Source organism: Chelonoidis abingdonii, chromosome 5, assembly GCF_003597395.2.
Source record: "Chelonoidis abingdonii isolate Lonesome George chromosome 5, CheloAbing_2.0, whole genome shotgun sequence".
Classification (NCBI taxonomy): domain Eukaryota; kingdom Metazoa; phylum Chordata; order Testudines; family Testudinidae; genus Chelonoidis; species Chelonoidis abingdonii.
This window is the reverse complement of record NC_133773.1, coordinates 36,297,588-36,312,099: the sequence shown is the minus strand read 5'-3', so window position 1 is coordinate 36,312,099 and position 14,512 is coordinate 36,297,588. Positions and strand designations below refer to the sequence as shown.

The 14,512-nt window shown below is 38.5% G+C and overlaps 1 protein-coding gene across 1 annotated transcript in view; it reads right to left on the bottom strand.

Moving 5' to 3' along the window:
* The window catches only part of EMCN (endomucin), a 108,096-nt gene that overhangs the window by 55,462 nt on the left and 38,122 nt on the right, over positions 1 to 14,512 (bottom strand). The window contains exons 3-7 of the mRNA XM_032763041.2: positions 14,276 to 14,329; positions 10,782 to 10,829; positions 8,100 to 8,147; positions 5,802 to 5,855; positions 2,733 to 2,786 (exon numbers count right to left, since the gene is read on the bottom strand). Of these exons, the coding sequence (XP_032618932.2) occupies positions 2,733 to 2,786; positions 5,802 to 5,855; positions 8,100 to 8,147; positions 10,782 to 10,829; positions 14,276 to 14,329 (258 nt within the window). The remainder of the gene's footprint in view (positions 1 to 2,732; positions 2,787 to 5,801; positions 5,856 to 8,099; positions 8,148 to 10,781; positions 10,830 to 14,275; positions 14,330 to 14,512) is intronic.

Here is a 14,512-nt window from a genome sequence, read left to right as displayed (position 1 = left end):
TGAACAGATGTCTGTCAAAGGAATAATCAATAAACAATGGAGGAAAAGTGGAGTCATTCTGCAGAGCAGCTCTCTTTGAGCAGGTAGTAATACTTTCCTTTGATGGTTTATAGATTAACCTTTTCTTTTAAAAACTGCCAATTGTTTTGTGCATTTTGTGATGCGAAGAAACATTTTGATCTCTTCTGGAGTGTGTTTTCTAACAGCTTCCCTGAAGACTCCTGCAAATTTTGCAAGTGCATCTATTTTGTGCATTGTTACCTGTGAAGAGATGCCACCACAAATATTGCTTGCATAATTAAGAAGTTTGTTTCAAACTTTGACTTCATATCTTTTCCTTTAACAGGTTTGTGTAAAGATTGTGTTCATTTGTGTAACAGCTACTAAACTACTAAAATTACAGCAACTAACTATGGGGTGTTGAATATATGCAGTCCTGGGCATATCTTGATCTGCTATATTCCTGGATTCCATTCTGAGTGGAGAAGCTTGGCTTCTTGTATTATGGCCAGATAAGTAACTGAATGAGAGTCCTTGGGAAAAACCAGGTAGGAAGCATTCAGAAGGAAACTCTTTCTTTACTGGACTCTTCTCTTTTAAAAACATCCCAGTAGGGTGCATACTGGCATTATACTGCTTGAATCATCATCATTCTAACGAGATGTAAAATGTTAAGTAGCGAAAAATCTCACAGCACTCTTCAGAAGGGCAAGGATATTAACCTAACATCAGCATTCTGGTCAAATCCCAAGGTGGATATAATCTGCCTACCTGAAATTCCCTCTTTCATTCAATATCACATTCTTCTCTTCCTCTCCTAAAATTGAGATATTGTGTAGTTTTACAATATGCTTGGGAAAGATTTAGCACATTTCACCAAAAAAATGACTGCCTTTCAATGACAGTACATAAGGCCAAATTCTGCCCCCGCACCCAAGACACACCATTTCTTAATAGGAGTGTGTGCATGTGTCTGTCAATTTGTATCTAAATGTAGAATTAGTTCAACAATTTATATAAAAACCATAATTTGTTACATTCAGTCATTGTGTCAATATTCTCTGATTTCCCCTGACATTTTCCTGTTGGTCACTCAGTGATACAGTTCTGCCCTTCCCGCTGATACCTTACTGCAGTAATTCATCAAGTATCTACTCAGTCAGTTGACTTTGAGGTTCTTCTGCAGAAAAGATATGTGTCTGATTGGCAACAGCAAAACCAAATTCACAAGAAAGCATCACAAAACAGAGAAAGAGGCTGCGGCACAGAACAATGTCAGATAAACCTAATTTTATTCTTTGCTGAAATTACAAATTTGGTTAATCTAGTAAAGCTATTCCTGATTAACTATTCCTGATCAACTCCAAGTGTAAGAGTGCTTTATTCAAATTAGTTGAGCACATGGATTAAGCTAAATTGAAATAAGGCACTCTTATTCTGGCATAAAAGCGTCCATAATTAGAAATAGTCAGGAATAGTTAATTGGCTTTAAATACATTCTCTGCCTTCTTCCAAAGTAAACTTTCATGTGTAGATAAGCCTTTAGACTTTTGTAAGGCATTGACTTAGTAACGCACAACATTCCAATTAAAAATTAGCACTACAGAATGCCAGTAAAGCATGTGACAAGTAGCTAAATGACTGGTCTAAAAAGTTAGTTCTCAATGGGGAATCATCATCAAATGGTGTGTTTATCATGGGGTTCCCCATGGATTAGTACAAGGCCTGATACTATTCAACATTTTCATGATGATCCGAAAGCAGATCTATCATCACAGCAGATAGAATTTGTGGATGACACAAAGATTGTCCTGGCCCCATCATGCCACCAATCATACAGAGTTATTTGATCACATGATAAACTGGGTCCATTTAGATAAAATGCATTTTAATATAACCAAATGAAAAGTTGTACACCTAGGAACAAGCAATATAGGGCATGTCTACAGAATGGGGGTCTGTATCCTAGAAAGCAATAACTCAGAAAAGGATTTATGGGTCATAGTGGTCAAGCAACTCCACATGAGCTCCCAGTGCGATGCCATGGTTACAAGGGTTTGAATGTATAGACAGAGGAGTAATAAGTAGGGAAGTGATTTTACTTTTGAATACTGCATTGGTGAGACCAATATTGGAACAGGATATATAGTTCTGGTGTCCACATTGTAAAAAAGATATTAAAAAATTGGAAAGTGTGCATTACAAAGCCACAGAAATGGATTGAGTGCTGGAGAAAATGCCTTAAAGCGAGAGATTTAGAGAGCCCATTAAAAAAAAAGTTGTGTGGTGACTTGATTAGAGTGTGTAAATGCCTTCACGGGAAGAAAATACCAGGTACTAAAGGATTCTTCAATCTAGCAGAGAAAGGCATAAAGAGAACCAAAGGCTGGAAGATGAAGCCGGACAAAATTCAAATGAGAAATAAGGCACACATTTTTAAACAGTAAGGGTGATTAATTATTGGAACAAGCTACCAAAGGAAGCATCTATTGATGTCTTCAGATCAAGACTGGATGCTTTTCTGGATAATATGCTTTAGCCAAACACAAATAATTGGACTCAATACAGAGGTAGCTGAATGAAATGTAATGGCCTTTACTATACACTCGGTCAGATTAAAAGAGCTAATGGTCCTTTGTTGCCTTCAACTTCAGGAACCTATGAAACATCATTGATTAATGTGTCAGTTCTAAACAGATCATAAATAAGATTATAAAAGGATGTAGTCTTACCTGCAGTTGACTGAATGCTCTTGGATGGTGAAGTCATAGGTGAAGTTTCTTCTGCTGATATTTTGATAAAAGAAACACTATTAGTCAGTTAACCGCTGTTCTGAACAGATGTCTGTCAAAGGTATCATCAATAATCAAACAAGGCAGGAAAAGTGGAGTCATTCTGCAGAGCAGCTCTCTTTGAGCAGCTGATAATACATTCCTTTGATGGTTTATGGATTAACCTTATCTTTTAAAAACTGCCAATTGTTTTGTGCATTTTGTGATGCGAAGAAACATTTTGATCTCTTTTGGAGTGTGTTTTCTAACAGCCTCCTTAAATACTCCTGCAAATTTTGCAAGTGCATCTATTTTGTGCATTCAGTTACCTGTGAAAAGATGCCTCTGCAAATTTTGCTTGCATAATTAAGAAGTTTGTTTCAAACTTTGACCTCATATCTTTTCTTTTAAAATGTTTGTAGAAAGATTGTGTTCATTTGTGTAACAGCTACTAAACTACTAAAATTATAGCAACTAACTACGGGGTGTTGAATATATATAGTCCTGGGCATATCTTGATGTGCTATATTCCTGAATTCCATTCTGAGTGGAGAAGCTTGGTTTCTTGTATTATGGCCAGATAAGTAATTGAATGAGAGTCTTTGGGAAAAACCAGGTAGGAAGCATTCAGAAGGAAACTCTCTCTTTGCTGGACTCTTCTCTTTGAACAGCATCCCAGTAGGGTGCACACTGGCACTATGTTGCTGGAATTATCATCATTCAAATGAGATGTAAAATGTTAAGTAGTGAAAAATCTCACAGTACTCTTCAGAAGGGCAAGGATATTAAGCTAACTTCAGCATTCTGGCCAAATCCCCAGGTGGATATAATCTGCCTACCTGAAATGCCCTCTTTCATTCAATATCACATTCTTCTTTTCCTCTCCTAAAATTAAGATGTTGTGTAGTTTTACAGTATGCTTCGTAAAGATTTAGCACGTTTCACCAAAAAATTGACTGCCTTTCAATGACAGTACATAAGGCTAAATTCTGTGTACGCGCGCACACACACACACACACACACCCCCCTTTCTTAATAGGAATGTGTTCATGTGTCCACCAGTCTGTATCTAATGGTAGAATTAGTCCAACAATTTATACAGAAAATATAATTCGGTAGATTCAGTCATTGTGCCAATATTCTCTGATTTCCCCTGACATTTTCCTGTTGGTCACTCAGTGATACAGTTCTGCCCTTCCCGCTGATACCTTACTGCAGTAATTCATCAAGTATCTACTCAGTCAGTTGACTTTGAGGTTCTTCTGCAGAAAAGATATGTGTCTGATTGGCAACAGCAGAACCAAATTCACAAGTAAGCATCACAAAACAAAGAAAGAAGCCTCTGTACAGAACAATGTCAAACAAACCTGATTTCATTCTTTGCTGAAATTACAAGTTTGGTTAATCTAGTAAAGCTATTCCTGATTAACTATTCCAGATCCATTCCAAGTTTGGACACTCTTATTCCAGAATAAAAGTACTTTATTCAAAATTAGTTTAGTACATGGATTAAACTAAATTGAAAGAAGGCACTCTTATTCTGGCATAAAAGCGTCCACACTTGGAAATAGTCAGGAATAGTTAATTGGCTTTAAATACATTCTCTGCCTTCTTCCAAAGTAAACTTTCATGTGTAGATAAGCCCTTAGACTTTTGTAAGGCATTTGACTTAGTACCGCACAACATTCTGATTAAAAAATGGCATTATAGTATATAAATAAAGCATGTCTCAAGTAGCTAAATGACTTATCTAAAAAATTAGTTGTCAATGGGGAATCAACATCAAATGGTGTTTTTATCATGGGGTTCCCCATGGATCAGTACGAGGCCTGATACTATTCCACATTTTCATAATCATAGCTGATAGAATTTGTGGATGACACAAAGACTGGTGTTATGATGGGGCCAGGGCCGTCATACAAAGCTATTTGATCACATGATAAACTGGGTCCAATCAGATAAAATGCATTTTAATATAACCAAATGAAAAGTTATACACTTAGGAACAAGCAATACAGGCCATGTCTAGAGAATGAGGGTCTGCATCTTAGAAAGCAATAACCTAGAAAAGGCTTTATTAGTGTTTAAAGGGTCATAGTGGTGAAGCAATTCCACACGAGCTGCAAGTGTGATGCCATGGTTAAAAGGGCTAATGCGATCCTTGGATGTATAAACCCAGGAGCAGTAAGTAAGGAAGTGATTTTACTTCTGAATACAGCATTGGTGAGAAAAATATTGGAATAGTATATATAGTTTGGGTGTCCACATTTTAAAAAAGATTAAAAAATTGGAAAAGGTGCATAACAAAGCCACAGAAATGGTTCAAGGGCTGGAGAAAATGCCTTAAAGTGAGTGATTTAAAGAGCTTATTAAAAATAAGGTTGTGTAGTGATTTGATTATAGTGTGTAAACACCTTCACGGGAAGAAAATACCAGGTACTAAAGGTTCTTTTATCTAGCGGAGAAAGGCATAAAGAGATCCAAAGGCTGGAAGATGAAGCCAGACAAAATTCAAATGAGAAATAAGGCACACATTTTTAAACAGTAAGGGTGATTAATCATTGGAACAAGCTACCAAAGGAGACTTCTATTGATGTCTTCAGATCAAGACTGGATGCTTTTCTGGATAATATGCTTTAGCCAAAGACAAGAGATTGGACTCAGTACAGGGGTATCTGAATGAAATTTAATGGCCTGTACTATACACTAGGTCAGACTAAAAGATCTATAACATAATATAATATATGGAGATATACCTATCTCATAGAACTGGAAGGGACCCAGAAAGGTCATTGAGTCCAGCCCCCTGCCTTCACTAGCATGACCAAATACTGATTTTTGCCCCAGATTCCTAAGACGCCCTATCAAGGATTGAACTCACAATCTTGGGTTTAGCAAGCCAATGCTCAAACCGCTGAGCTGTCCCTCCTCCATTGTGCCCTTAAACTTCAAGAATCTATGAAACATCATTGATTAATGTGTCTGTTCTAAACAGATTATAAATAAGATTATAAAAGGATGTAGTCTTACCTGCAGTTGACTGAATACTCTTGGATGGTGTAGTCATAGATGAATTTTCTTCTGCTGATATTTTGATAAAAGAAACACTATTAGTCAGTTAACCACTGTTCTGAACAGATGTCTGTCAAAGGAATAATCAACAATCAAACAAGGGAGGAAAAGTGGAGTCATTCTGCAGAGCAGCTCTCTTTGAGCAGCTGATAATACATTCCTTTGATGGTTTATGGATTAACCTTATCTTTTAAAAACTGCCAATTGTTTTGTGCATTTTGTGATTCCAAGAAACATTTTGATCTCTTTTGGAGTGTGTTTTCTAACAGCCTCCTTAAATACTCCTGCAAATTTTGCAAGTGCATCTATTTTGTGCATTCAGCGACCTGTGAAGAGGTATTGCTGCAAATTTTGCATGCAGGTCCTCCTGATCGCGGCTCTCACTGGCTGCGGTTCACTGCTCCAGGCCAATAGGAGCTGCCTGAAGTGGCGCCGACTGAGGGACATACTGGCCACCATTTTCAGCAGCCCCCATTGGCCTGGAGCAGCTAACCACGGCCAGTGGTCCGGCCTGCCAGGGGCTTTCCCTAAACAAGCAGCGTCCCAAGTTTCGGAAACGCTGCTTTAGGGAAAAACAAAACCAAACCACTTTGGAATTAAAAATAGCTCTGGTCACAGGGGTAGTAGGATCAGATGAACAAGTTAAGTGTCCTTTGTCCTATTTGAAATCCACAGGACTGATTGACAGGATGCTCAATCTGGCAACATAAATAGTCCGAGCTAATTAGTAAAATGAACTCAGTAGGTTGCAGCAGTCAGTCTGACTACTGACCAGTAATGTTGGATGTCTTCTGCAGGCTGAATTTTTCTGAGAGGAGGGGGGAAAGTTTAGTGAAAATGTTCAGCCGTTTCCAAGAACAAGCCTAGGGAAATAGTTTTGTTGTTTTGCTCATGTTAAAAAATTCTGGTAATCTTTTCTTTAATCAGCTGTAGCACCCTTAATCTTAGCAGCAAAGACTTGAAATTTGGCAGGAAATGGCTGTTTTCTCAAGGATGTGCCTTTTTCCATCCTCATGAAAATTCACCAAAACTTGGCCTTTGAAAAAAATCACAGTTCATATATGCTTAATAGAGACTTCTTCAGATTTAGCAGCTAAAATCTTGAAGATTCCGTCCTCACTAGATACTCAATCCCCTCACAGCTTCTGAGGATGACAGACTTTGTTTTTTTCAGTTTGCTTCTTTTGAAAACCTAAGAAATTGCATTAAAAACCCTACATTAAAAGAACATTATTAGGATTGCAAAATTAAGCCCTGAAAAGTTAGGGAATGCCAAAATTAAAGTTGCCAATACAACCTTAATTCATCCCTCCTTGTGCATATGCATTATGACACAGTCTTTAACTGCATGATCACATAGTATTTTTTCCACAGAACTCCTGTGTCATTCAGTGCATATGCTGGACTTGTGCTAGGGACAAATCAGAGTTGTGTAGTGAAGGAAACTGTTGTCCATGGGACTCCTTCTTCATTTGTTGCAGAAGTTGGAAGGTGCGTAGTGGATGAGGCAAGCATTTGCAGGAATAGAAAGGATGGTCCCATGGTTAAGACAGCTGAATGCTGCTCTGGAAACTGGATTCTATCCCTGTCTCTGCCAGAGTTCTTGTGTGATGGCAGGCAAATCACTTGAACTAAACTTTTTATGGGCGGTTACTAATTGTGTGTTTCTCATTTACTGGCTGCCCAACTTGAGACCCTTTAGTCCAATTTGCAGAAGTGCTGAGTGCTCACAGCTGCAATTGAGTTCAGTGGGAGCTGTGCTCTGACATATGAAGTGCTACATAATATTAAGAACTCTGAAAGATCATATTCTAGACAGCTTAAATTGGGTACCCAAAATTAGTGGATATTTTGACCTTAATCTCTCTGTGCCTCAGCTCCCCATCTGTAAAATACAAATAACAGCACCCCTTCATCTCACATAACAGTTGTAAAGAGAGATGAATAAATGGATTGTGAAGCCCTCAAATACTATAAGTCATCAGACTGCCAGAGAAAAGCTCATAAGGAAATTAATAATTCTGTCTTCAGAGCATGATTTCAACAGTGTGCATGGGGCCATACATTGATCAATGAGGATAAAAGAAAATATTGAATAACTGCTCATCAATTGGGTGATATCCATCCTGTGCAACAAATGAGGCAGGGATCCAGTGGAAAAGATAGTATGCAATCATGTCATTAAAGACTATATCATAACGCATATGCACAATGGGACTGAATTAAGGTTGCACAGTGAAAACCTTGAGAGCTTACCTGAGAGATTTGTACTACTGCTTATAGTAACGGTTGAATCACTGGAAACTGAAAAGTAATATAAAGGATTGTGTAAGTGCAAGGTTAACTTTAAAAAATTAAGAAAATAGTTAGGAAGTAGATTGACGCCTGAGAACTTGTGGATCTAAAGGCCTGGAATTACTTCAAGTCAAAGTTGCAGAAACTATCAGAAGCCTGTCCCAAGAAGTGAAAAAATTCTAGGCAGGAGTTGTAGACCCAAGCTGGATGGGCAAGCATCTCAGAGAGGTGATTAAGAAAAGCAGAGAGCCTATAAGAAGTGGAGTGGGAGTGATCAGCATTGGAAAGTATTTATTGAGATCAGAACATGTAGGGATTAAGTGAGAAAGGCCAAAAGCCTGTAGGCTGGACTTTGCAAAGGGAATTAAACCAATAGTTAAAGGTTCTATTGCCTTAAATAAGAACACAAAGAAAGAAGAAGTGGGACCACTAAATACTGAGGATGGAGTGCAGGTTAAGGATAATCTAGGCATGGCCTAGTACTAAAAATGTTTGCCTCAGTCTTTAATGAGTATAATGAGGAGCTTAGGATAATGGTAGGATGAAAAATGAGAATGAGGATATGGGGTAGATAATACACATCTGAGGTAGAAGCCAAACTAACAGTTTAATGGAACTAATCAGGAGGCCCAGACAATCTTCATCCAAGAATATTAAAGGAACTGGATATGAAATTGCAAGCCCATTAGCAAGAATTTTTAATGAATCTGTAAACTTGGGGGTTGTACCATATGACTGGAGAATTGCTAACATAGTTCCAATTTTTAAGAAAAGAAAAAAAAGTGATCCGGGTAACTACAGGCCTGCAGTTTGACATCTTGTATGCAAGGTCTTGAAAAATTTTGAGGATAAGTAGTCAAGGACATTGAGATCAGTGGTAATTGGGACAAAATACAACATGGTTTTACAAAAGGTAGATTGTGCCAACCACCTGATCTCCTTCTTTGAGAAGGTAACAGATTTTTTAGACAAAGAAATGCAGTGGATCTAATTTACCTCATTTCAGTAAGGCATTGATATGGTTCCACCTGGGGATTATTAGCTAAATTGGAAAAGTAGGTTCATATGAAAACTGAGAGGTCGATAAGGGACTAGTTAAAAGGGAGACGACAATGGGTCGTACTGAAAAGGTGAACTGTCAGGCGGGAGGGAGGTTACTAGTGGAGTTCCTCAGATCAATTTTGGGACCAATCTTATTTCATCTTTTTATTAATGACTTGGCACAAAAGTGGGATATGATAGTAAATTTGCGGATGACACAAGACGGGAGGTATTGCCAATACAGAGAAGGACAGGAATTCATACCGAAGATCTGGATGACCTTGTAACTGCCAGTAATGTAATAGGATGAAAATTTAATGGTGAAAAGTGCAAGGTCATGCACTTAGGGATCAATAACAGAATTTTTTTATAAGCTGGGGACGATCAGTTGGAAGTAACAGAGGGGAGAGAACTCGGAGTATTGGTTTCATCCAGGAGGACTATGAGCCAGCAATGTGATATGGCCGTGAAAAAAGCTAATGCAGTCTTGGGATGCATCAGGCGAGGTATTTCAGTAAATAGGAAGGTGTTAGTACCATTAGACAAGGCACTGGTGAGACCTCCTCTGGAATACTTGTCCGGTTCTGGTCTCTCATGTTTCAGAGAGATGATTCAGACTGGAACAGGTACAAAGGAGGGCTACTAGAATGATCCAAGGAATGAGAAACCTGTCATATGAAAGGAGACTCCAAGCTTGCTTGTTTAGCCTAATATAAAGGCGGCTGAGAGGAGATATGATTGCTCTCTATAAATATTCAGAGAAATAATGACGAGGAGGGAGAGGAATTATTTAAGCTCCAGTACCAATGCGGACACAAGAACAAATGGAATATAAACTGGCTAGGAGTTTAGATTGAAAATTAAGATGACGGTTTCTAAGCATCAGAGATGTGAACGTCTGGAACAGACTTCCAGGGAGCAAGGGGGGAAGGCATATCTGGCTTCAAGACTAAGCTGATAGTGTATGGAGGGATGGTATGATCGATAGCTAATTTTGGCAATTAATGTCTTTTACTTTAGGGGTAATATGTCCAATGCTGTGATTGGATGTTTAGTGGAGTGGGATCTGGGTTACTAAAGAGAATTCTTTCGGTGGTTCTGGCTTGGTGGAGTCTTGCTCACATCTCAGAGTTTAACTGATCACCTATTTGGGTGGGAAGAATTTTCCTCCAGGGCAGATTGGCAGAGGCCTTAGTTTTTTTTTGCCTTCTCTGCGGTGGGGCATGAGTCACTTGCTGGAGGATTCTCTGCACCTTGAAATCTTTAAACCATGATTTGAGGACTTCAGGAGCTCAGATATAGGTTAGAGGTTTGATACATAAGTGGGTGGGTGAGATTCTGTGGACTGCATTGTGCAGGAGGTCATCCATAATGGTCCCTTCTGACCTTAAAGTCTATGATTCTATGAATTAAGGTTGCACAGGTAGCTCCGAGGAGTTCAGCACAATTCTCTATTGACATTTATATTCCAAAACCAAAAAAATTCTTCTTTCAATGCATACCCAAGTTTGTGCTGTAGAGAATCTCTCTCATTGTCTTACATGCACAGCAGGTGACAGTGACCGCTGAATCCCAGGCAGAGTGAAAACATTGAACGCTTACCTGAGACATTTGCACTACTGTTTATAGTAATGGTTGAATCACTGGAAACTGAAAAGTAATATAAAGGATTGTATTAGTGCAAACATCTTCCAGGTCTGTTTGGTGCTAAAATATGAGAGTTAATAATGTGGATACAAAGCATTTGTAACATTTAGGAGCATAATGTTTTCCCTTATGTTCCCAAAGATGTATAGGATTTAGCTATACCATTACATTCACAGCAAACTGAAATTAGTGGGCGCTGCATGGCTAAATCACATGGAAGCATAGGGGTTTCTGTTGTAATGTTTGGTGGTATCGAGAGAATTATTCTAGTGAACAACTGATTTGCTAATTTCTCCTGAAGATGGCTCACCATTCTTATTCAGTTGCTCATGCTGTAATTCTCTCACAGTGGAGTGAGAGCAACACCAACTGTAGGCCTTGTCTATGTTTGAAAGACCTAGTGTTCTCTTGCTGATATGGTTTATACCAGTTCCCCAATCAAAATGAGCTTGAATGGTAAATGTAACTGTTGTTACACTAGTCAAACTCCTAACCCATAAATTACACTAGCAGAAATTTTAGGTGTAGGACAGCCTTAGTCTCATAAACAGTCCATGATTTGTTGTTTAGAGCATGGTCAAAGGAATGGGAGACAAACAACAACACATGGGTGTGCAGCATGGTCAAGGTATCTTGTGTCATAATCTACACCAGTGAAAAGCCAACTCTTGGGAGATTGTCACAATAAATGGTGCTTTTTTTTAAAAGCACCAGTGGCTGGAACCAAGTAATTTTGTGAAAATCTTAGCTTTGATCACAAAAAATTTCTAGCCTTCATGGATGTGGAGAAAAGTTCTGAGAACATGATCCAAGTGCAAACTAAAGGCTCAGAAATTAGAAGACAAATTTAAAGAACCACCAAATTTATACATTTTTTAAAATCTTCTGATTTTTAAATCTTTTTTTTTTTGCTTGAGTCATGATTTTTGCATGGTGGGGCTGGCAATATGATTGCACAGTGGGTGTAAAACACTACTTTTTTACACCCACCCCATACTGCTGCCAATGACTGCATAAGGTGCGGGGCAGCAGACAATCAGGGCCATGATAATCAAGTTTAGGCAGAAGAGATCGGCTTCACTAGTGAATAGAATCAGCAGAGAGGCATAAAATCATCACACAGTGTGACATCCTGATGTTTGGCTTTGCATCATGACATGTTGTGATGATTAACATTCTATGGTGTAGGTATAGAGCAGCACACTGTTGTTATGATGTGACTCCATTCATAGTACTCTCATGTCGTCCCCCTGTATTGGCTGCTGAGCGGAGCAGTCAGTTTTGTTCCTTTTGCTCAGAATACTGCACTCGCATTAGCATTTCTGAGACCAGCCAGACTGAGAGAGCTGAGATATGACCTGTAAAGTATTAGCTGATTAGAAACCAGAGGAATCGGTGCGCTCTATACTATACTATAGACCTGTGAATGGTATATTAACAAAGCTGGCCTAAAATGGCAGAGTCATTCTTTCCTTGCCCATATTTCATAGTAGGGCTACAAAGCTCTGTTTAGACACCCCCTTTTCTATAAATCTAGGCTTTGTTTTGTATGGCATGAAGTATATTGATAATTTGCTAATTCACATTTCTGGAAGATGCTAATCTCGATTTTTCTTTTCCATGGGGAAGTTCTCCAAACAATGGCTCCTTATGAAGAAAGGTTCCTATTCCTCCAATTTTTTCATATTCAGAAGTGCATCCTTTATCAAGTAAGCTGGAATATGGAAATACCCTTAGAGACCATGGAGGGAAAGGGTCAGATATGGGGCTTTTAAAAATATAGGACAGCTTAATTTTTCACCTTATTTTATCATTTACTTTGTGCCAAGTGCATGCAAAATGATAAAGGATGATTTAGTAATATTTCACGCCCATGCGGCACAGCTGTAAATGGTGACACAAGGCAGTGGGGAATCCAGCTCATTGTGTGGTTTTAAGAGGTGGTTCTCCCCCCACCCCCATTAGTGATATCTGGCCATATCTGAACTGGTGGGCTAGAAATAAAAAACTCTGTATTCTACAAAGTCTTGAGCCTCACGGTCCTCTCCTGCACCCCCATTTGCTTACCATTTAGTGACTAGGTTCAAGCTGCAACATATGGTGCTAGCTCATTGCATTACCTTGCTATGCACAAATTTTTTAATCTGAACTGCAAGGCAATAAATAAAGTCTAACCACTAAACTTTCAACATAGTGCACAGGCTTTGCAGCCTAGCAACTACTCTTGATTTAAACACAATCAAATAGTATAATATCTATGTACCTCTTTGAAAGTGCAGGGTAAAGAACTCTATGCTAGAGGCAGTCATTGTGTCAGTTTTCTCTGATTTCCCTTGACATTTTCTTCTTGGTCACTAAGCGAAACATTTCTGCCCTTCCCACTGATACATTACTGACATAAAAAATTAGTTCTCAACGGGGAATCATCATCAAATGGTGTGTTTATCATGGGGTTCCCCATGGATCAGTACTAGCCCTGATACTATGCAATATTTTCATCAATGATCCGAAAGTAGATATATCATCACAGCTGATAGAATTTCTGGATGACACAACAATTGGTGATATGATGGGGCCAGGGCAAGCATACAGAGCTATTTGGATGACATGATAAACTGAGTCCATTTGGGTAAAATGCACTTTAATATAACCAAATGAAAAGTTATACACCTAGGAACATACAATGCAGGCCATGTCTACAGAATGGGGATCTGTATCCTAAAAAGCAATAACTCAAAAAAGGATTTATGGGTCATAGTGGTCAAGCAACTCCACATGAGCTCCCTGTGTGATGCCATGGTTAAAAGGACTTGAATGTATAGACAGAGGAGTAGTAAGTAGGGAAGTGATTTTACTTTGGAATATAGCATTAGTGAGACCAATTGTAAAAAAAGATATTGAAAAATCAGAAAGGGTGCATTACGAAGCCACAGAAATAGTTTGAGAGCTGGAGACAATGCCTTAAAGCGAGAGATTTAAGGAGCTTATTTAAAAGAAGGTTGTGTGGTGACTTGATTAGAGTGTGTAAATGCCTTCATAGGAAGAAAATACCAGGTACTAAAGGATTCTTAAATCTAGCAGAGAAAGGCATAAAGAGAACCAAAGGCTGGAAGATGAAGCCGGACAAAATTCAAATGAGAAATAAGGCACACATTTTTAAACAGTAAGGGTGATTAATTATTGGAACAAGCTACCAAAGGAAGCATCTATTGATGTCTTCAGATCAAGACTGGATGCTTTTCTGGATAATATGCTTTAGCCAAACACAAGTGATTGGACTCAATACATGGGGAGCTGAATGAAATGTAATGGCCTTTACTATACACTCGGTCAGATTAAAGATCTAATGGTCCCTTGTTGCCTTAAACTTCAAGAATCTATAACATCATTGATTAATGTGTCTGCTCTAAACAGATTATAAATAAGATTATAAAAGGATGTAGTCTTACCTGCAGTTGACTGAATACTCTTGGATGGTGTAGTCATAGATGAATTTTCTTCTGCTGATATTTTGATAAAAGAAACACTATTAGTCAGTTAACCGCTGTTCTGAACAGATGTCTGTCAAAGGTATCATCAATAATCAAACAAGGCAGGAAAAGTGGAGTCATTCTGCAGAGCAGCTCTCTTTGAGCAGCTGATAATACATTCCTTTGATGGTTTATGGATTAACCTTATCTTTTAAA